The following is a 22,023-nucleotide window of genomic DNA, read 5'->3' as shown; positions in this document are numbered from 1 at the left end:
CCTGGGACATGGTTTCCACACATGCACACTTTTTAAAAAAGAGAAAAACACAACACTAGAGCCACTGGATATCAGCCACCCATTAACTTGTATGAAATTAGCACTTGGACGGAATGAGGAGAAAAGGGCTTGCAACTGACACTTGGAGGGTTGTGGCCCCTCAAACATTTAAAACAACAACTTAGGGATGCCCTCTGGACTACAGACGCCCTAGGCAAGAGGCTTGTACTGCCTGAGTTTGTCTGGTTTCGTATTATTATTATTATTATTATTATTATTATTATTATTATTATTCAACCTTTATTATGGTCCAGAGACCCAACAAATCATTACAAAGCAATACACAATTCATACAGCCTACCTCCAGGTTAAACAAGCATTTTGTTCAGAATATAGGGATCATTGGTTCTTGCAACCACAGATAAAAACTTTGCCACTGCTAATGTTCCAGCGTTTGTCCAGTCTTCCTATAGAAACCTGACATAGTGAGCCTCTGATTTTCCCGGGAAAGGTACCGGCAAGGGTAATATTAGTTCAGCCCTGGCTTGCTCATATTTTGCACAGTGCCACAAAATATGTTTTATGGAATATATGTTTTATTATTATTATTTCTCTGAAATATGAAAAAAATGCTTACTTACCTTCAACTCTGATTCCTTCCTGAGATTCCAGAAAGCCCTCCACACACAGTACAGTTTCCCGCAGAAGAAAATGTCAAAATCCCAGCTTCTTCTCTGTTTTGGCAAATTGCATCCATCCCGAGACACAAACCAACTGCACGACTTGGATCCTTTCTTTGGGATGAGGAGCGAATGCCGTTCCTGTAATGCACTGTGATTTATTTGCATGCGGGAGAAAACAAGTCAGCAGAGGTGTTGAAACCATTTTTTTGCAAGACGGGTTTGCCTAATAACACACTGTCATTATTGGTGAGATTAAAATACCAGGTTGGTGACTGGAACCAGCAAAGCAGAGCTGGATAGACAAAGGGCTGAGTGGAGCTGGCCTGGGTAGGAAGCCGGCAGCATGATGGACTCCAGGACGTGACGGCGGGTGACTGCCCTGCTGATCTGGTCCAGCAATCGGAAGGATGCCACAAGCTTCACTGACTTGGGTGGATTTAAAAGAGGACCAGTTAAATTGATGGAGGATGCGACTCAGTGGCCACTGTTAGAACTTGATGCTGGACCAGATGGGCCCTTGGCTTGATACAGCAGAGTTCTTTTGACCCCTGTATTGCAGGGGGTTGGGCTAGATGACCCTTGGTGTCCCTTCCAACTCAATGGTATTATCTGTAAAGGTAAAGAGATCCCAGACGATTAGATCCAGTCGTGGCCGACTCTGGGGTTGCAGCGCTCATCTTGCTTTATTGGCCAAGGGAGCCAGCGTACAGCTTCCAGGTCATGTGGCCAGCATGACTAAGCCGCTTCTGGTGAACCAGAGCAGCACACGGAAACGCCATTTACCTTCCCGACGGAGCGGTACCTATTTATCTACTTGCACTTTGACGTGCTTTCGAACTGCTAGGTGGGCAGGAGCAGGGACCGAGCAACGGGAGCTTACCCCGTCGCGGGGATTTGAACCGCCGACCTTCTGATCGGCAAGTCCTAGGCTCTGTGGTTTAACCCACAGCGCCACCCACGTCCCGGTATTATCTGTAGTTGAAACAAAAACACACATAGAGAGGAGAGAACCAAGCACTATAAACTGACTGAAGAGTCCAGGGCAGTTGTAACCCTTCGGTGTTGTAAATTCGGGTGTATATTTTATATACAGTACCGTCAGCGTTGCAAGAATAGTAATCCAGTTTCTCTTTCTCTCTCCGGAACAAAAAAATGATAAAACTCCTTAATTATATGTTATGATTTAGACAGGGCTTTTAATCCTCAATTTCATCTTCCTAATTGCTTGCCATTTGGAAGTTCCTTTCATCTCACAGAAACCTAACGAAGCACCTTTTAAAATTGTCCGTGGTCATTTTGTCTTAGCCCTCTCCTATAAGTATTGTTATAGGCCACCCAAATCTCTGCTGAAGGTTGCGAGATTCCAGAGGTCTTGGCACTTAACCAGAGTTTGTTTTTCCTTTGGAAAAACGAGGCATGGCAGAGACTGTAGTGTCTTTAAGATATATGGTTTTCTTTACACACATCTACACGGGTGGCGCTGTGGGTTAAACCACAGAGCCTAGGACTTGCCGATCAAAAGGTCGGCGGTTCGAATCCCCGCAACAGAGTGAGCTCCTGTTGCTCGGTCCCTGCTCCTGCCAACCTAGCAGTTCAAAAGCACGTCAAAGTGCAAGTACAGTGGTACCTTGGGTTAAGTACTTAATTCGTTCCGGAGGTCCGTTCTTAACCTGAAACTGTTCTTAACCTGAAGCACCACTTTAGCTAATGGGGCCTCCCACTGCCACCACACTGCCACCGCTCAATTTCTGTTCTCATCCTGAAGCAAAGTTCTTAACCCAAGGTACTATTTCTGGGTTAGCGGAGTCCGTAACCTGAAGCGTATGCAACCTGAAGCGTATGTAACCTGAGGTACCACCGTATAGCCGTTTCGCAAAGAAGGTGCTATCTAAACATGCTTAGGGGATGCTCAGATCCATTTGCCAAACTGTTCACCAAAGACTGTTTACCAAAGACCTGAGGAACCAAGGTAAATTATGTATATAATTTAAATTATGTATATAAGAAGTCACACTTCTTATATAAGAATTATGTATATAAGAAGTCACAATTACACATAACATGATTCACTGTACTCTAATCGGCGCCTGCTAAAAACATTTTCCTTTAGGCAACTCTATCCAGCCATGTGGAATGTTGGAATGTGTTTTAATTTGCTTTTCAGCTGATCGTTGGTTTTAATTATTTTTGAAGTTTTTGGATTCTTGGGCTTGTTTTTAAATGAGAATTTAATTGTTTTATTATTTTTTGCAAACTTTGCTTTTTTGGGGGGGGTTGTTGTTTTTAGAATAATGTGGTTTGTAGAACAAAAAGAAATTAATAAAAATAATGCACCCTTCTTTCTTCTTGTTATTGGGTGAATACCTTTAGAGATGCTCGTTTCTACAGCATTTGATTTTTACACAGTCAACAAGTTGTTTGGTGTTTTTAAATATTTTGTTAAGTCACTTTGATATTCTTTTTTTTTTAATGTGATGAATAAATGTAGTAGTCGTAGTAGTGGTAATCGCTGCTTTGTTTGCTTCTGAGAGGCTAGAAAGCGCATCGCTCTCCCCTTGGCAGCAGTCAAGGTGAGCAGCCCCCAAGGACCAAAGCGGGCAGAAGTTCTATCGCGCAGGCGCACATCAAGCCACGTAGCCGCGCTAGACCCATTCGATATGGAACGAGGAGAATGTGTTGCCAGTCACCATAGACTTAATATCGGGTAGAGTGACAATACGTTTACACGCATATGTATCTTGTGAACCGCCCTGTGATCTTCGGATGAAGGGTGGTATAAAACTAATGAAATGAAATGAAATAGCAGGCTATGCTTACCCATTATGCTGCAGATGACTTATTTCGCTACAGCTCCCAGCATTATTTGGGGAAAGCCATGACTCTTTTTTTACTGTAAATCGCCGCGTGATCCTCGGATGAATTTAACAAGTAATAATAAAAAATAAATAAGTGGCGTAAGAGTGCTTTAAATGTACGGTTTGGTCATGTTGGTACGATCAGATTACTGTGCTGTTGTTGGTACGATCAGACTACCATATTGATTTTTTTTTAAAAAAAGAATCTATTCTTTTTATCGTTGTGAGCCTCTTTTTCCCTTTGCTTCTGTTGCTAGAAAAACCACTATACAAATCTCAAATCAAATGGAGAATCCTAAATTTAAAAAAAATGTAAGGAGTCGTAGGTCACTCTACACTTTTCTATCTCTATTGCCCATAGGCCTTCTGTAAACTCTCTTGGCGAAGCCGCCAACCCCCTCCTGTACAATCTTGCGAGGGGTTACAATGGTGATGACATCGGTTCCGTTCTGCATAGGAAGTGACGCAAAGAAAAACCCCACACCTTTCTCTATCGTACATTTCCCTTCCAAATCCCCCATCTCCGGCCGCGGCCCAGAGCGTCGCCTCCTGGATGTGCTCCTCTCCTTTTCATCCTCCGCAGGAACCGGAAGTAGGTGGGGGAAAAACGGGAAGCCGGTCTTTACTCGGCGCCTGCCTTGGGCAGCCATCTTGGAGGGTCTCGGCGGCGGCGGCGGCGGCGGGAAGAGCACCTGAGGGACCCAGCGAGACGCCCAGGCTGAGAGGCCGACTCCGGCTCCGGCTCCCCTCCTTCCCCCTTTCCCCCGCCCCGAGGCCGCGCAGGGGGGCCCTGAGCCCAGCAGGGAGAGGTGAGTCGAGGAAAGGAGGAGTGGAGGGAGGAGGAAAGAAGGAGCCAGGCAGGCCAAGGAAGGAGGAGCGGGTTTGTGGGGGGGGGGGGGAATGTTCTTTTGTTATTATGGGGTGCAGCTTCTGGCCTGGGAAGCCGAATGGCCGTGTCCGACCAAAAGGCCCGCATCCTTTCTAGGCCGGCGCTTATGGGGAGCCTCGGAACCCCCTCTCCCTTTGGGGTGGCTCTCCGCAGGAAGCGGGAAAGGCGCGTTGGAAACCACTGCCGCCTGCACTGGCTGGCAGCAGCTCTCCAGGGGTTCGGAGGGCCTTACCTGGAGACGCCGCCGGGGATTGAACCTGGGGTTTTTGGAGGAGCTCGGCCCCCGAGATAGGGATCCGGGAAGCTCTGTTTACACCGAGTCCGACCCTTGGCCCATTTAGCTCAGTATTGCCTGCACTGACTGGCAGCAGACCCCGGTCAGGGGTCTGTGGGCAGCCCACAACCTCACTCTTCTAAGGGGCTTGGGGACAAGGTGCGTTGCAGTTAAGTTTCTGCTTATATTAGATCGTCGCTTTTGTCCTTCTCAGAGTAGGTGCATAAAAACCAATGGACACCAATGACCAGAGATTCATTGATTTTGACACGTCTTAAGTAGAACTTACTTGGTTGCTGTAACCCATTGGGCTATGTATATAACCTAGGTTTACTTGGAGTAGGTCCAGTTGGTTAATCAACCCATGTTTATCAAGCCTATTAATTTCAGTGAGTCTGCACAGAGCAGGACCAGCACTTTAAATCACCTGTTGCATTTTTTGATTCTGGGGTTGGACTTTTAAAATGTGCTAGCTAACTCTTAATCTTTGGTAATACTTTTAAAAACTTTTAAACACTTGTTTTGTATTGTTAGCTGTATGTTAAGCTTGCTGCTTTGTGAGGAGATTTGCTTGAAAAGTGGGTTAAAACCAAATAAACAAACAGGGCATGTTTGCAACAGCCCTCCTCTGTGGAATGAGCTCTAGCAACTACGGCTTCTGTCCAGTGCTAATCCTAGTTGGAGTTGACCCATTGAAATTAATGGGCATTCCAATCTTAGGTCCATTGATTTTAATGGGCCTGCTCTTGGATACAACTCAATATTTAGAGATCTTCTATCTCTGTACACAGATGTTCTGCTCTGTTCCTGTGTATCATGGCCAAGAACCTCAGAAGAGACACCAAAAGTTCTGCCCGGCTCAGTTTTTTGTTTCTGACAGTGTTCAGCTAGATTCCCCTAGATAGCCAATAAGCAAGACATGAGAGCAACGTTTTCTTCATGTTGTTTACTCCTCAGGAACTGGTAATTGATATCTGCTGTAGACTGCTTCTGGTTCTTTGAGAGCCGTTGCTACTCAGAGTACTTACCCCAGACCATTGTGCCATTTAGCTAAGGCAGCTTTCTCTGACTTAATGGAAGGGCCATGCATAGCTCAGTAGTAGAGCTAATGAGATACATACAGAAGATCCCCTGTTCAGCCTCTAGAGCCTTCAAGTAGTGCTGGCAAAGGCCTTATCTGGAACCCTGAGGAGCTGCTGCCAGTGTAGACTGTACTGAGCTAGACAGATCAGTGAGCTGATCTTGCGTAAGGCAGCTTTCTATGTTTTTTTTGGGGGGGGGGGGTTCTGTATAGCAATCATGATTGGTAGCCATTGACACATCTAGGTGATTTTGTCTAACGTTTAAAAAACCCCATCAAAACTACTGTATCTCTCTACTCCTCCACTTCCATCAGAATTTTGTATTACTTCTTCAGAAGATCTAATTTCCATCCAGTCCAGCACCCAATTCCTCACAGTGGCCAACCAGCTGCCTCTGAGAATCAGGATCCGAAGCCCTTTTCTCCATGTTGTTCACCACAGACAGCTGTTCAGATGTATTCTTCTGCCTCTGATCCTGGAGGTGGCATATAGTAATCACAACTAGTTGCCATTGAAAGCCTTATCCTCCTGAATTTGTCTCATCCCCCTTTTAAAGGAATCCAAGCCAATGGTTGTTGCCACATCTTGCAGCAGTCTGTTCCATAAGTTAAACATGCGACTGGGTGCACTTCTCAGTGTATTATGCATTAATGTTACATTTTTCAGTCGAGAATTGGGCTAGGTGTAGGTCATCCAGCTTTAAAGAGCTGGTAACCTCCAGCTCTGGTTGTGTAGTGAGATGTTCCACTCTCTCGCAGCTACTTAGATAAATACCTAGCCAATTTCCAGTGAGATCTCACCAAAATCTTGCAATAGCTTGCCGTAAATTGGTGCCTGTGCCAGCGGTGCTTCTGCGCCAGTGGCAGAGGTGGCATGGCGGGCGGTCTGGGGGTGGTGCAGCAGAGCAGGGTGGCACTTTCCATTTCACCTCAAACGGTGAAATGGGACATGCCGCCCTGAGGTACACTGCCTCTGACCATGGAGGTTCTCGCCTCGGCTCTCATGGATGATTGCTGGTGTTTGGCACTAGTTCCCAACAAAGTATTTGATCCTTTCCTAATAACATCCTCGGTACATCAGACCAGCCTGTGTAGTCATCACATTCCAGAGTGGCCATTCAAATGACTGAATCTTAAACGCGACAGCCTTCTGTGTTGTTTGTCACTCGGTCACTTGGTCTTACTTCCTCCGCACCTGAAGCTTTTAATCCCAGCAAATCAGCTGCCCAACTCGATCAAACCAAAGGTCCATAAAGTCTAGCAGCCTGTACAGCCCACAAGACTCTGGGGTGCACACAAAGCAAGAAACGAAGGCCAAAATGTTCTCTCACTCCTTGACCTCAACTTGTGGTCTTCAGAGGTGCACTGCCATTGAACAAAGAGCTGTCCTGCCAAATGTCTGGGATCTTTGGCACGGGTGGGGGTTAAGAGGTTGCCTTTGAAGAGTTTATGGATGTGGAAGGGCAGCCATCGATTGGAATAGCTGATTCTTAGGCCATGTACACACCATATGTTAAAGGACGCCCCCTGGAAAAATCCTGGGAACTGTAGTTTAAGGGTGATCGGAATTGCTGCTGTGTGATGCATTAAACTACGACTCCCAAGTTTCTTTTTTGTGGGGCTGGGGAGTAATGGCAGGTATGCAGCCTTATTAACAACAGTTAAGTCGTCTAGTAACTGCTAACCTATTTAGGGTTTTTTGTTTTCAGTTTATTATGGACCCACACGGACAGGTAAACAGTAACAAAAATTCAGTAATACAGTGCTGCCTCAGCTTACATATGCTTCAGGTTACAGGCTCTGCTAACCCAGAAATAGTGCTTCAGGTTAAGAACTTTGCTTCAGGATGAGAACAGAAATCGTGCTACGGCAGCACGGCGGCAGCTGGTGGCCCCATTAGCTAAAGTGCTTCAGGTTAAGAACAGTTTCAGGTTAAGAACAGACCTCTGGAACGAATTAAGTACTTAACCCGAGGTACCACTGTATATCCAACTAAATGCAGGGCATATAAAGCCTAAACATATTAAATAATAACACCCAATTTGGAACCATGAAATCCATATTCATTAAGACGGCATGGCGGGGGCAGGTACCTGTAAATCTGAAACTAAACTATTTGAAATAAAATCCCACCATATTGAGCAGAAGTGATCTTCCTGTCCCTTTGGGACCCATAATGTATGTGTGTGTTTTTCTGCCGTAACTAGGTTCCAGAGATTCTTAGGCCATAAGAATAAACTCAGATTTTTAAACGATTTCCACTGCTGTTCTCTAGAGATGCTGCTGCCCCCATTCATGCCAGAATTTCCTTTTGGCTGCATCTTTTCATCATGCCTGTCTATGCGTTTAGTAAGGGAATAACTGAGGAGAAATTTGAATGTGTGTTTTAATAATCTTTAATCTCCTGATAAATTTAATTCCATAATAAAGCAGGTTTTGACTCTGATCTACAGAGACCTTTCTCCTCCCCCCCACCCAAACTTGGGTTGGTGGCTTCTCACAAAGCTCAGAAAGCTTATTGTGTGCCCATTCACCCCTCCTTTTCCTAAAAAATTAGTCCTTGAACTTCTGTGGGACAAGCCAGGCTGTTCCTAACTCCCCAACACCCATTATGCTTCTTAACGTTCATTGTGCTGCTGGATCAAACAGTCAAAACCCTGAGAGCTTTTTTGGAATATTTTGTTGGAGCGTGGTGTGCTTAAAGGGAATTTTTATCAGTTTGACCTTCGATAACCAATATTGCACAAGAAAATTTTGAGCTTCTCCCCACCCCTCCACTCCTTTCTCTGAGTCCAGAAGCTGCTCCCCCACCCAGAGTGTAAAGTTAAGGCAAATTAACTGAAAAAATGAGAAAACAACTCCTTAAGAAATTTCCTGGATTCAGAAAATCTAACTAACTACTGCCCAGCTGCCAATCTCCTCTTCTTGGGCAAAGTTTTTTAGTGGGTTTACATGGACCAGACTGAGGTGCTACTGCAGGAAAATGATTTTCTACATCCATTTAAGTTGGGATTTAGGCCTGGTTTTGACACAGAAACTGCTCTGGTCACCCTGTATGTATGGTGACCTTTGTTGGGAGACAGACAGGGGAAATGTGTCCTCGTTAATCCTTTGAGGGCCTTTGCAAAGGCTCTTGTAGGCAGCTGGGACTTGTTAGTGAAGGTTGATGTTCTGCAGGTGCCAGAAAGTTGGGCAAAATTGAGGGACATCGGTCAAAGTTCTGATTAGCTTGGCACTGCCCTTCCGCTTTCTGCTCTCCTGCATTTGCTGGGTTCCAGAGCATTAGATTGGCAGCTGTTGCTCCTGGTTTGGCAGTGGGTAATAGAAGCATTGCATGTGGTAGAAAGTCATCTTGCTGGCGCTGTTGATCTTGCCATTGGCTGCCGTCTGCCCTGGCAACACAAACAACTTGGGTGTGTGTATATGTAAGTTTGGTGAGACAGGAACTGTGTTGTCCTTCCTGGTCTCGACATTGTCACCAGCTCTACTCCTGCAGCTTGAAGAACTTGCGCTTGAGCGTTGCCTTTTCCTCTTCCCTCCCCCCCCCTTTCCTCATGTGCTGTGTCTTTTTAGATTGTGAGTCCTGAGAGCAGGGAAACTTGTCTTTAGTAATGATTTTTGTAAGCTGCTCGGAAAGCCTCTTTGGCTGAAAGGGAAGTTTAAAATGCTGAAATAAATAAATAAGTGTATTTTCCCTTCCCCCACCCTCTTTATTGGCAGATGAGCAGCAATAGTAATAAGCGAGCACCCACGACAGCTACCCAGAGACTCAAACAGGACTACCTGCGAATTAAAAAAGACCCAGTGCCTTATATATGTGCTGAACCTCTACCGTCAAATATCCTTGAATGGTAAGGAATGGGGGCCAACTGGGCAGGGGTCACAGCCTTTTGGGTTGTCATCAATGTTGGTCCTACACGGAGTAGACCCATTGAAATGGATGGACACAGATAACGTGGGTAGACTGCGTAGGATTTCATTGGATACAGCCCTCTTCTTTATTTATGGTGAAAGCGTGCTTGATGAGATCATCCGACAAACACAGAAGCCTGTTGACCCTTAAGGGAGACATTCCATGTATATCTACAGGCAATGACCGTCTTGTGCAGGGATTGCATTCCTGACCCCCGCACATGGCAGTGGAGCGCATGCAACCCTGCTCCACCCCCTTTTCTGGCCATTTCTGGGGTTGGCGCAGTGCACACATGGTTGCATGTCAGTTGGAAACACCTAAAACAGTTGTTGCCTGCACTCAGAACCTACTTACTGCATTTATATCTCACCTTTCTTCCACATTGCTCAGTGTGGCACAACTGGTCTTCCCCATTAATCTCCACAACGACCCTGTAAGGCAGGGGATGCTATGAGGCAGTCACTGGCTGAAGGTCACCCACACTTCCTGGCCGAGTGGGGGTTTGAAGCCTGGTCTCGCAGGCCTCAACCCAGCACTCTTGACCACTAAACCACACTGGTGTGGTGTGTGTATAAATGCACATAACATGATGAGACATGTCACCCGGAGAAAATTAATTGCAAGCCTAGGATCTGTTCTCTTTATCAAATGAATCATTACCAACATTGCTCTATGATGCCCCAAATTTAACTGAAATAGTATCCACTTGTAAGTGTTTATAGACATGGGATGATTCTTCTACCCCACATTACGAAACTGTACAGTGTTCCTGCAGGGCTGCCTATAGAGAACCTGCTTTTTGAAGTGGGGATATAACATGTAACCTATTTCTTTCCTTTTCTCTCTCCCCCTTCCCTATCCCCCTTCCTTGGAAACTGTGCAATAAAAGCTCTCCCTTTCTCCCTTAGGCACTATGTTGTACGGGGACCCGAGTTGACGCCGTACGAAGGTAAATCGCAGCTACCATTTGAAACGCCAGATAAAAATAAAGCTAGACTATGAAGTAAACAAGCCTTAAAATGCTCTAACCACACCAACAATACGTGCTTTAGATCTGTGTCGTTGCTGGTGGTACTTGGTGACTTCCCCCTTCTATATCTAAACCATTTATATACAGTGGTACCTCGGGTTACATACGCTTCAGGTTACATACTCTTCAGGTTACAGACTCCGCTAACCCAGAAATAGTACCTCAGGTTAAGAACTTTGCTTCAGGATGAGAACAGAAATCGTGCAGCGGTGGTGCAGCAGCAGCAGGAGGCTCCATTAGCTAAAGTGATGCTTCAGGTTAAGAACAGTTTCAGGTTAAGAACGGACCTCCGGAACGAATTAAGTATGTAACCTGAGGTACCACTGTATATAAATACAGATCTAAAGCACATATTGATGGTGTTGTCAGAGCATTTTGAGGAAGGCTTGTTTACTTCACACCCCCTCCCCAAGGCTCCCAGAGTGGCTTATGAATGCCAGTAAGACATTCCCTGTCCTCTGACCCGCAGTCCTAAAAAACACGACACGAAAGGTAAAGCAAACATGGGCATCCGTCCTTAGTTCTTGCAGTGAGCTAACTTGGCTGGAATGGGAAGATTTAGGGGGGAGGAGGCCAAAGGTGCTTGTCTTTTCATCAGAGCTGGTAGAGAGCCCCTGCAGTCCGATCTCTCCCTTTTCCTACAGATGCTTCTTACTACCCTGGCTAGATAAGTTTTTTAGAGGCTCCCACAGCCCATAAAGCTGTATCTCTCTTTTTGGTGGCCTCAGGCCTGCTTCATATTTGACATGACCAGTTTGATTGCCGTTGACAGCCATTTGTAGTTTTTTTGTGGGGGTGGTGGTGGTAGCAGGGTGTGTGTGTTTGAATTGCCGTCGGGTGTCCAGTGCATCTGCCAGGCTGATTTTGAGCAAACCTGGACCTCCCCACCTTTGCTGCTAATTGAATATGGGTTGTTTTTATTTCCTTTCCGGCACCTTAGGTGGCTATTATCACGGGAAACTAATCTTCCCCAGAGAATTTCCTTTCAAACCTCCTAGTATTTATATGATAACACCGAATGGAAGATTTAAATGCAATACAAGGTAAGTAGCTTCCTTTAATGTCTGCCTGTTCTTACCGTTACAGCCAATGACTTCAAAGCCGAGCAGTGTCTCATAGAAAGCTGGATCTGTTGGATCTAAGCTGGTCCACAGATCTCTTTGCCAAGGGGTGTGTCCCCCCCCCCTTTTGTCCCATCAGCACAGGAAGCTAGCTTTTGCAGAGGCAATCTCTAGGCCTATCTGTATCCAGACATTGTCTGCTCTGGCTGACCAAACTTCTCTAGTCTTGGCGATTCTCAGCTTTGTTAACCTGGGATCCATTTATGTGGCAAATGAGCCCTCCTGCGTAGAAAGCACATGCTCTGCTGTTAAACAAGATGCAAGGAATATTTTTGAGCCCAAGGACCTGAGTATTGTTAATTTAATTTCCTTCCTTCCACTCTTAAGTTCCCAGAGTGTGGGTTGCAAACAAATCACAGAGTGTGGGTTGCAAAAACAAATCACAAACCATCTGAGGCGTCAGAGGCCAGGCTGAAGCTTTGCATCTTCAAGAATTATATGCGATCTAAATGGAACCACAGGCAGGAAGCTGGCTACTACATTTTAGCCCAGTTGGAGCTTCAGCGCCATCTTCAAGGGCAGTCCCACATAGAGCACATTGCAGTAATCCAGTCGGGGGGGGGGGCGAGTTATAGCTTTCCCTTCTAGGCAACCTCTGGGTGTGAGTGTGTGCATTTGCCGGTGATGGGCAGGGCTGGAGGCAAGAGGAGATTGAAACAGATAAGATGGCGATGGGACCACATGTGAGCTCTATTTTTTCAAGTCTCATTCTAAGCTGTCTCAAGTAGACAAAGTAACCTTTATCAAATGCTTCTGAAACTGACTGGGAGCGGCCAGCTTCCACACTCTCAAGCCCGTTTTAAGACACTTCACCTCCTAGAAAACTCATGCCGTATAAAGAGCTTGGGAATTTGCTCAACCCTGTGGGAAGATTTTGGCTTAATCTGCAGCAGAGGCCAGCAAACTTGTTTCTTTGGAGGGATAAACAAAGTGTTTAGAAAGAACTCCTCAGCGCTAGCTGACGTTATTGGTGCTCAAGGACACCATCATAAACAGGGAAAAGGAAACAGAGAGATAGATAAAGATGCAAGAGAATAGATAGAATTTTCTCTCGTGTAGGGAGGTCTTTGCAAAATCTGAAATAAGTGTAAATAGATATTTTGCTAATATCCTAATGCAACCTTTGGTTAAAGAACCACATGTCACTTGCCAGAATATAATGTGCAGAAGGTGAGAGGAACCTTGAAAGTACTTTTTGGAGAATCTGCTGTATTTGAAAGAGGCAGAAATAGCCAGTGGATTGATAGCGCTGCACTGGGGTGCTAATGACTGAGCTACAGTTTCACGCTTGCTTCCTAATCAGGACTGTTCTTATTGTCTCAGATACCTATATTGAGGTTTATGTGCCTTGTTGTCTCATATACCTTGTGTCATACATTTAAACCGTGTCCCGCCCCCAAGAATCCTGGGAACTGTAGTTTACGCTTGATAGAACTACAATTCCCAGCAACTTTAACAACCTACAGTTCACATGATTCTTTGGTTGCGGGGATGCAAAACATGCTTTCTTTCTCTTGTTTAAATGAGTGGGGTTTTTGTGGTGGGAGGGAGGCGGTTTGGTAAAAATGTAGTTCTGATGCTCTTTGGTGGAGTTTCATCTAATTTTGTACTGACCTTTTTCCTTGCAGGTTATGTCTTTCGATTACCGACTTCCACCCGGACACGTGGAACCCAGCGTGGTCGGTCTCGACCATCTTAACAGGCCTTCTTAGTTTTATGGTTGAAAAAGGTCCCACTCTGGGCAGTATAGAAACGTCAGAGTTCACAGTAAGTAACCTCCCAGGGCAGGATCTGCTAGCTGCCTATGAAAAACAAATAACTGAATGCTGCGGAGGTCCTCCAAGGTTCAGTTGTTTCATTTGCAAAAATGCCGGCTCCAAACTGATGCCCACCTTTTCTTTTTGTTCCCCGTCTCTCAACAGAAAAGGCAGCTTGCGTCGCAGAGTTTAGCATTTAACGTCAAAGACAAAGTCTTCTGTGAATTATTCCCTGACGTGGTGGAGGTAAGCTCGAACATTTGGAAACTGGTATTTGCAAAACGGGATCAATGTGCATGGTGCAATAGTCACGGTTGGCTTTGGTTAGCTCTAGTATCACAGGAACACAGGAAGTTGCCTTATACCAAGTCAAACCATTGGTCCATCCAGCTCAGTATTGTCTATACTGGGATTTTAGGATGGAGTCTATTCCACCCCCCAAGCCCTACCTGGAAATGCCATTGGGGATTGAACCCGGGACCTTCTGTGTGCATTGCAGATGCTCTGCCACTGAGCTCCTGGTTCATCTTAGTTTGGCGTGTCTGCACTGACTGACCTGTTGCCCAAGGTGCCATTTAGTGTCAGACAAGCTAAATTGACCAATGCATCTAAACCAGTATAAGACGGCCTTTCTGGGCGACCTTGATGGCATCAATTTTATTGCACCTAGAGGCAGGGGGGGAGGGACCTAGGAAGCTGCCTTATACTGGCTCAGTACCTTGGTCCATCTAGCTCGGTAAAGTCTACACTGACTGGTGCATTGTACGCCTCCTTCCGGTAACTCAGGACCACAGTACCTCAAGGACCGCCTCTTTCCATATGAACCTACCTGGACCCTGAAATCATCTTCTTAGGCCCTTCTCCCTGTGCCGCCTCCTCGAGAGAACGGGCCTTCTCTGCAGTGGCTCCCTTGTCAGCATCGCCCTTGAGCCAGTGTCACCAACTGGACTCATGCACTTCAATCCTGACTGGGCTGCACTTCAATCCCGACTGGGCTAGGCGAGCTGGGTAGCACTTCCAGAGACCACCAGGTCAAAGTGTTGTGGACTCACAGCTTAAAGTTGTGAGCACCGGATTCACTTCCACAATACAGTTGTCGCACAGCAGAGTATAGCAGAGTCTGGCAGTGTATACACGACTCGGAGAGCAGCTCTGTAGAAAATCTTCTTTTATTCTATAACTACAACTATATATACAGAGCTAAATAGGTCTAAGCATAAATGAATGCTGCACTGAGTGTCTGCAGCTGCTCTTAGCAGCAACCTTATCTCTGCACACGATCTCTAACACTCAGTCTCTCTCTCTCTCCGACACACTGACTGACTGACTGACTTGGTGCTGGAGCTGAATAAGTAGAAAGCAGAACATTGCTCCTCCTCTCTGGAGAATCAGCAGACTCGTCAGGAGATTCTTGGATATGGGAGGGGTGAAATCTCCTCATCCCTATCTGTGGAACGCTCTCTGCCCCTTTAAAATGTTGTTGTTGTTTTTTGAGGGGGGCTTTTGGGTTCTTGTTTTTATTTATTTTGTGGTTTTATGTCTTGATTTTATTCTGTGAACAATCCTCCGCCAGTGTGGTGAAGTGGTTAGGAGCGGTAGACTTGTAATCTGGGGAACCGGGTTTGCGTCTCCGCTCCTCCACATGCAGCTGCTGGGTGACCTTGGGCTAGTCACACGTCTCTGAAGTCTCTCAGCCCCACTCACCTCACAGAGTGTTTGTTGTGAGGGAGGAAGGGAAAGGAGAATGTTAGCCCCTTTGAGACTCCTTCAGCTAGTGATAAAGCGGGATATCAAATCCAAACTCTTTTCTTCTTCCTGAGACTCCCGAGTATAGGACAGTATATAAATTCAATTAACAGCAACAACAACAACTGCAGCCAAGCTGGTGCCAGATGTATTTGCTCTGCTTTCCTTTGAACTGCATCAGTGATGCCAAGAGGCAGGTCTTGTTGTCTGGGCAGCCCAGGACCTCCATACAATGCATACTGCCCAGGCTTGCACCCCAAGGAGGTCACTTCAGCACTGCTAACACAGCAGTTTGACTTCACCCCAGAGGCGCACTCCACTGTCTCTCGAGACAGACTGGTGCCAACAATGCAAATGTTGTTTGCTACAGTTTACGGACCTAATGTGGTGCTTTTGTTTTTATGTAAGTTGTTACACTAAATATTAACGTATAATACGGTCCCTGCCTCCCCCCCCCTCCAGTGATACAGTGGTGCCTCGCAAGACGAAAAGAATCCGTTCCGCGATTCTCTTCGTCTAGCGGTTTTTTCATCTTGCGAAGCAAGCCCATTGACGGCTTAGCGGATTAGCGCTATTAGCAGCTTAGCAGATAAGTGGATTAGCGGCTTAGAAAAAGGGTGGGGGGAGGAAAAAAACCCCGCAGGAACTTGCAAGACATTTTCGTCTTGCGAAGCAAGCCCATAGGAAATTTGTTTTGCGAAGCACCTCCAAAACGGAAAACTCTTTCGTCTAGCGAGTTTTCCGTCTTGCGAGGCATTCGTCTTGCGGGGCACCACTGTATTATGTATGTGCACATGTTTCTCTTTAACGCAAGTTGCTTGTAGACCTTTGGGTGGCAAGTGTCTGGTATCTGCAATAAACAAATTGGTTTGTCAGCGCCAGCACAGACGTTGCCCCTCTCTGATCTCCCTTCCCTGTTTTTCCCCGTCCCAGGAAATCAAGCAGAAACAAAAGGCGCGAGACGATCTCCACAGCCGGCCCCTGACCCTCCCGCTCCCGGACGTCGTCCCCGACGGGGAAGCCCACCACGTCCAGAACGGGCTGCCCCTCCTCAACGGTCACATCCCATTGGCCGCTGCCAACAACCACCCTGGCCTGCAGCAGGCCAATCGGAACCATGGACTCCTGGGCGGAGCTTTGGCGAACTTGTTTGTTATAGTCGGCTTTGCGGCCTTCGCCTACACGGTGAAGTACGTCCTGAGGAGCATAGCGCAGGAGTGAAGGCGCTGTTTTTCCTCCCTCCAACCCATCCACCTACACCCCTCCCGGTTCCAAGACCAAAATTAGTGGTAGCGGCAGGAAAACAAAACAAAAGCGTATGGGACTCCCTAGGTATCTTATTCCCGACTCTGGGATAAATACCGCGATGTACAGGTAAAAACTAAAGTTTGGCTCATGGGTTTAGTTTTGGGGATGGGGGAAGGGGGGGGAAAACAACCCACCTTTAAAAATTTGTAGCAAATGCAGTTTGGGGCAAAGGAGGAGAAGAAATGAGTTGGGTCTCAGAACAGGTGAAGTGGGATTTTTAAAAATAGACTAGCCAAGAGGGAAAACGGTTTCTGCCTACCTCTCCCTCCCTCCCCGCAAAATGGCATTGTTGTGTTGTTTTTACTTACCTCAGAATCAGTTCTGGAATTCTTCAGCTCTTTTTCAGTATTCACTTGGATTTGCACATTTTGGAGACCCCAGGGGGTTCCCTATGTCACGCCAGGGTGGGAGGGGGAGGCCTGCATAACCCTCCAAATCTGCCAGTTGACCTCTGCATTCTCTCCTTCCGCCTTTTGGTCTTTTTTGACTCAGTAGGCTGCCAGTCACACCTTAGAACTTCCTGTTGTGTGAAGTGGTTTGTAGAGGAGATGGAGGAGGGTAGAGGAATAGTTGAGCTGCCTAACCCTCTCTCCCAAATGCCCAGCTCCAAATGCCATCACTTCACGTGCTGGTGCTCAGCTGTTGAGTGTGTCTGTCTGCTCTTAGGCCAAGACATTCATCATTTTTTTAAAAAAGGGACATGCTTGACGAAGCATCTTGTGTCCTGCATCTGGGGTGAGAGATGTTTTCTTCACAAAAAGCTATTTTTCTTTTAAAAAGTAAAGATTACAATAGTGAAGCGAGGGGGAGCAAGGCACTGCTTGCTCTGCCGTCCCCATGAGAGCCTCATTGTGCCAAGAGAGGTAGCTGGTTTGCTTTTTGCTCCTGCCATCCCACACAATCATGGCTAGTCCAGGCCCCTCATGGTAGCCGGATGTGCATTTTAAGTGCACGTACATTTTTTTTGGTCTTGTCACAATAATGCAAGGTTTCTTTCTATTATTTACTCCTGGCCTGCACAAACTCTCACTATTGCCAGTCACAGCTGAAAAAAATTGTCGATTGAGCAGTCTGAACAGTCCGTCTCCAGGTGTCGTTTGCTGTCCTTTTTTCATTTTTAATGGAGGCTTTTATAGTTGGTGTTTTTCTTAGTTGTTACTTTTTTAAAAAAAATCCTCCCTGAAACAGCTGTGTTAAAAAAGTGCAGTTTAAGTCTGCGATCATGTTAGGGTTGTTTTGGGGTTGCTTTCTCTCCCCCCCCCCTCGCAATTGGCCACCAGGTGTAGCTGTTCAGTTAGAATTCATCTCTCCAAAATGCAGTGCAAATTTCGGAAGACTTTCTGTCGACATCGAGCATGTGGGGAGCAAAGCCCCCTCAAGCTACGTCACGGGGATTTGCCTCCGGCGTTGGCCCTACTCAAAGAGTCGACCCAGTTGAAATGAACTGGCGTAACTGATTTTTGGTCCATTCATTTCAGTGGGTCTGGTCAGAGTAGGACTTTGTTGCGATCCCTCAGGCGACAGGTGGGTTTCCTGAAGGGACTGGTTTTCGCTTTGCTTTGGGTTGAGGAACAGTGGTGACTCACTTGCCCTGTAAACTCAGATCGAGGGGTGCTCCTCCTCTGCTCAGATTTTTGGAACTTCGTCTCGCTTGAACCCCAAATCTTCACCCTTATAGGGAACTATAAATCAGAGTAGCACTCAAATGAGCGTGTGGGGAAGGTGGACACGCTTCAGCCACTGGGTCAGGAGATGACCCTCTCTTGGCTTCAAATCTCACAGAGGCCTCTGGGCTTTGCCGGAGATGCTGTTTCTTAACCAACTTGGAAGAACCTTCTCGTGATTTGGACTTTTTCAGGCTACAGGTTGAGATGGCGTTGGCTTTTGGTAGATGTTCTCCCACGGAGGGATGTTGAGGATATCCTGCATGTAGAAAAACCTAGCATGGGACAGGTGTCAACCTGGCAGAGGGTGTGTGAGAGAGAATTCAGATGTGTGCATCTTCCACCCATAATATGACAGCTAGGAGCAGCACTGAGCTCCAGATTTTGTAGGGGGTTGTGACTCTACTTGCTCGATGCATTTTAGCACTGCCCGCTCGGTGCGATTGGCTCCCAAGGCCTTGGCAAATGTGGTCGGAGGCCTGGTGTTTGCAGCCACCGGCCTGACTGCCTTGGGGGCCCGATGGTTAAGCGACCAAAGTTGCTGGGCCCTCCTCTGTGGCAGACACGTGGGAGGCCTGTGGCCCGCCAGGTGTTGCTGAAGTACAACCCCAATCACCCCATGCTGGTTGGGGCTGATGGGAGTTGTATAGTTCAGCAATATATGGAGGGCCAAAGGTTCCCCTAGCTCTGCCACTGCAGAATCTTTTCCCGTGTCAAAGAAAAAGAGCATGTCACATGATAGGTGAGATGTGGTTTATGGCTGGGTTTGAGAGGCCCCTGCTCAAATCTTTCCCAAATCCTTTTGCCTCAGCCCAGAGGCGAATGCTAGTGCCTTTTCCAAATCGGCCGTGGCTCACTTCATAAAGTCACAGGCTTCTCGATTTCCAACTTAACAAAGGAATATTGGTGAGGTTGAAAGGCTCTTAGACTTCTAAAACCCACTTCGTTCCTTTTTTAAAAAACCTTTGCCACAGGCTCAGAATAAAGGGGGACTTCCTGAGTATTAAGAATGTGATATTTCCCCTTTCTCTCCCCCTCTTAAAAAATAAAATCAAATCTAGGCGGCTGCTTTTATTCCCCTTTTGTAGGTTTTAAAAAAACACACCCACCAAATAACTTGATTCCTGGTTCTGCTGGATGATTTAAAGTAGCTGCAGAGGGTGGGGGTAGCAAAAGCGGAGAGCATTAAACCCATGAGCCATGTAGCTTAGATAATCAGTAAATATGTGCTTTGATCAATTTTATCTGCAAATAGGTATGGAATAGTTGAAGCTAACTGGATAGATCCATATCTTTGGAAAGGAGATCTTGTAGGGGGGGCGGGGGGCGCGGGCGGTGCAGATGACGTGCGGTAAGGAATGACTTAATATCTGTATTTATAAAAAACACTTTGGAGATTTTGTGTTTATTTTCCTTCTCTCCCCCCCTCCCCTTTTTCCCCTTCCTTTTTTTGATTGAATTTTATTTATAATCGTTCTTCAAGTGGGGCTCCTGTACATGCTTTTCATCTGCTCTCTCAGCACGAGAAGATCTTAAATGTATCTGTTTCTACAAAGGCTTCTGTCTTCTCTGTTAGGAACTGTGTGGTGTGCTTTTTATCTTTGTTTTTTTTTTAAAGGAAAGCCCTGGGGGCTGAGGATCGAACCTGGTCTCACTTGCATGCAAGGCTGGTTGTTTGCAACAGAGCAAAGCTCACCCTTCTCCAGAGCTCTCCCCTAGGCTGAACATCCTTCCCTTTCCTCCATATACTCTGTATTCTAGCAGCAAATTCTGCCCTAAGAAAAAACAGCAGCAGGTTAACAGCAGCTGAATTCCGAGGCTTTTATAGAGTGTCAGAATTCAAGCAGATGTGCATAGCTAAACTAAACATCACCTGTTGCGTTGTGACCATGAGCTATGAAGGGTCTAAAGCCCTGATGGGTAGGGGTAGCTCAGCATCCTTATTTTTTACCTTACAGCAAATCCTCTCCTCTCATGTCGAGCTGAAGCTTGCAACGACAAGATCTAGAAACTTGAGCTTTTTGGCGGGGTGGGGTGGGGTGGACCAGCGACAAACTCACCTTTGTAGTAGTAGTTTGCTTGTTTTTTAGATTGCATGTGGTTTATGTTGGGCAGCGCAGGTAGAGCACTTCAGAACGTCAAAACAACCCACCCTGAAGATTTATAGCCAGCCTTTCTGTTCAAATGGATCTCTGAGGCACCCCAGCAAATCAAAACAGGGAAAGTAAAATAACAGGCAAATTAAGTCGTCGGCAGAAGAGCGTCCCTGTTGGAAATCAGGACAATTATCTCCCATTAAAAGCCTGAGCAAACAAAATGGCTTTTCCCCCCAGGTGCCCGAGAGGAAACATTGGTTGCTAGGAGAGCAAATTTGGAGGAAGCCTTTCAGAGGTAAGCTTGTGATTACATGAGCTCTGCATTTACCAAACGGCCTTAGCTCACTGGTGGGGCATTGCTTTGCATGCAGAAGATCCAGGATTCAGTCTCCAGGTACGGCTGGGAATGTCCCCTGCCCAAAGCCCTGGAGAGCTGCTGCCAGTCAGTGTAGGCCGTACTGAGCTCGATGGAGCAGTGGTCTGTTCCCAGTTTAAGGCTGCTTTCTGCTTTCCGCTTTTCGAATGCCCACGAGTTTTGTCACATGATAGTGGGGGAGTTTGATTCAGTTCATTTTCAAGGCAGAACCCTTCCTTTCCAAAACCATCAGTGAACCAGAACGCAGCTGTTTGAACTGAAGATTGGAAAAGTGAGTCACTGAAACGAGAGATTCTCCCTCCCTAATCCTGCAGCATTTAACAACAGCCCTTTAAAGTTAGGCCATGGTTCACACACTTGCATTGCAGAGAAGGTGCTGAGGTCTGGAGATGGCTTTTCAGACAAGGCCATTTAGCTAAGCACAACTGGAACCAAGGGGGTTCCTGTTTGCCTCTTGCTTTGTTAACTGCTAGGCCATGCTGCCTCTGTCGGTCTCACGAAGCTGAAATCTGGACAGAGTTTCCACATTGTGTGCAGGGAATCAGAGGCACCGCCCTCTTCGTACCCCTCCTTGCGACTCTATCCCAAATTCCATGAATTCATGCGGTTGATACAAATTTAGAAAGGTCTCGCATACTTCCACGGTACAGTGATGTGGTGCAAACCCTGGGTTTCTGTCCTCTTCTCACCCCTTCCCTGGCGTGCATACGTCTTAACGTTAGGAATGCGAAAACTTCCCTCCTGGATCCGATCAAGAGGCCTCCCTGACCCAGCATCCTCCTCCCAGCAACATCCAACCTGATGGGACTTGGGGAAAGCTCTCAGGCAATGAAATTCCCTTCCGAGCCTGTGGGATTTAAAGAACATAAGAACGTGCTGGATCAGGCCAGCAGCTCATGCAGTCCAGCATCCTGTTCTCACAGTGGCTGACCAGATGCCCATAGGGAAACAAGCGAACAGGACCTGAGGACCAGGGTACTCTCCCCATCTTGCAGTTTCTGAAAAGAGAGATACTGAATCTCAGCCATCATGGCGGCTCACCATGGATAAAAATAGTTATATACAGTGGTACCTCGGGTTACATACATTTCAGGTTACATACGCTTCAGGATACAGACTCTGCTAACCCAGAAATAGTACCTCGGGTTAAGAACTTTGCTTCGGGATGAGAACAGAAATCGTGCTCTGGCAGCAGCGGGAGGCCCCATTAGCTAAAGTGGACCTCCAGAA

The 22,023-nt window shown here is 46.6% G+C and overlaps 2 protein-coding genes across 2 annotated transcripts in view; one reads left to right on the top strand and one right to left on the bottom strand.

Annotated features, from left to right (window-relative positions):
* SCNN1D (sodium channel epithelial 1 subunit delta) overlaps nucleotides 1-810 on the bottom strand; it is a 72,870-nt gene extending 72,060 nt beyond the window's left edge. Inside the window, exon 1 of the mRNA XM_081871018.1 lies at nucleotides 642-810. The gene's annotated coding sequence lies outside the window, so the exon portion shown is untranslated. The remainder of the gene's footprint in view (nucleotides 1-641) is intronic.
* Nucleotides 811-4,163: 3,353 nt separating this feature from the next.
* On the top strand, nucleotides 4,164-16,777 carry UBE2J2 (ubiquitin conjugating enzyme E2 J2). The gene is made up of 7 exons (XM_081871352.1): nucleotides 4,164-4,347; nucleotides 9,503-9,633; nucleotides 10,604-10,644; nucleotides 11,666-11,768; nucleotides 13,475-13,613; nucleotides 13,769-13,849; nucleotides 16,283-16,777. Exons 2-7 carry the CDS (start codon nucleotides 9,503-9,505, stop codon nucleotides 16,568-16,570), a joined length of 783 nt encoding a protein of 260 aa, XP_081727478.1. The 5' UTR covers nucleotides 4,164-4,347; the 3' UTR covers nucleotides 16,571-16,777.
* Nucleotides 16,778-22,023: the final 5,246 nt, after the last annotated feature.

The sequence above is a fragment of the Podarcis erhardii genome (genome assembly GCF_964252035.2).
Source record: "Podarcis erhardii genome assembly, chromosome: 7".
NCBI classification, from domain to species: Eukaryota; Metazoa; Chordata; class Lepidosauria; order Squamata; family Lacertidae; genus Podarcis; species Podarcis erhardii.
Note: the sequence above shows the minus strand (reverse complement) of the source record. Positions and strands in the feature narration are given on the sequence as shown.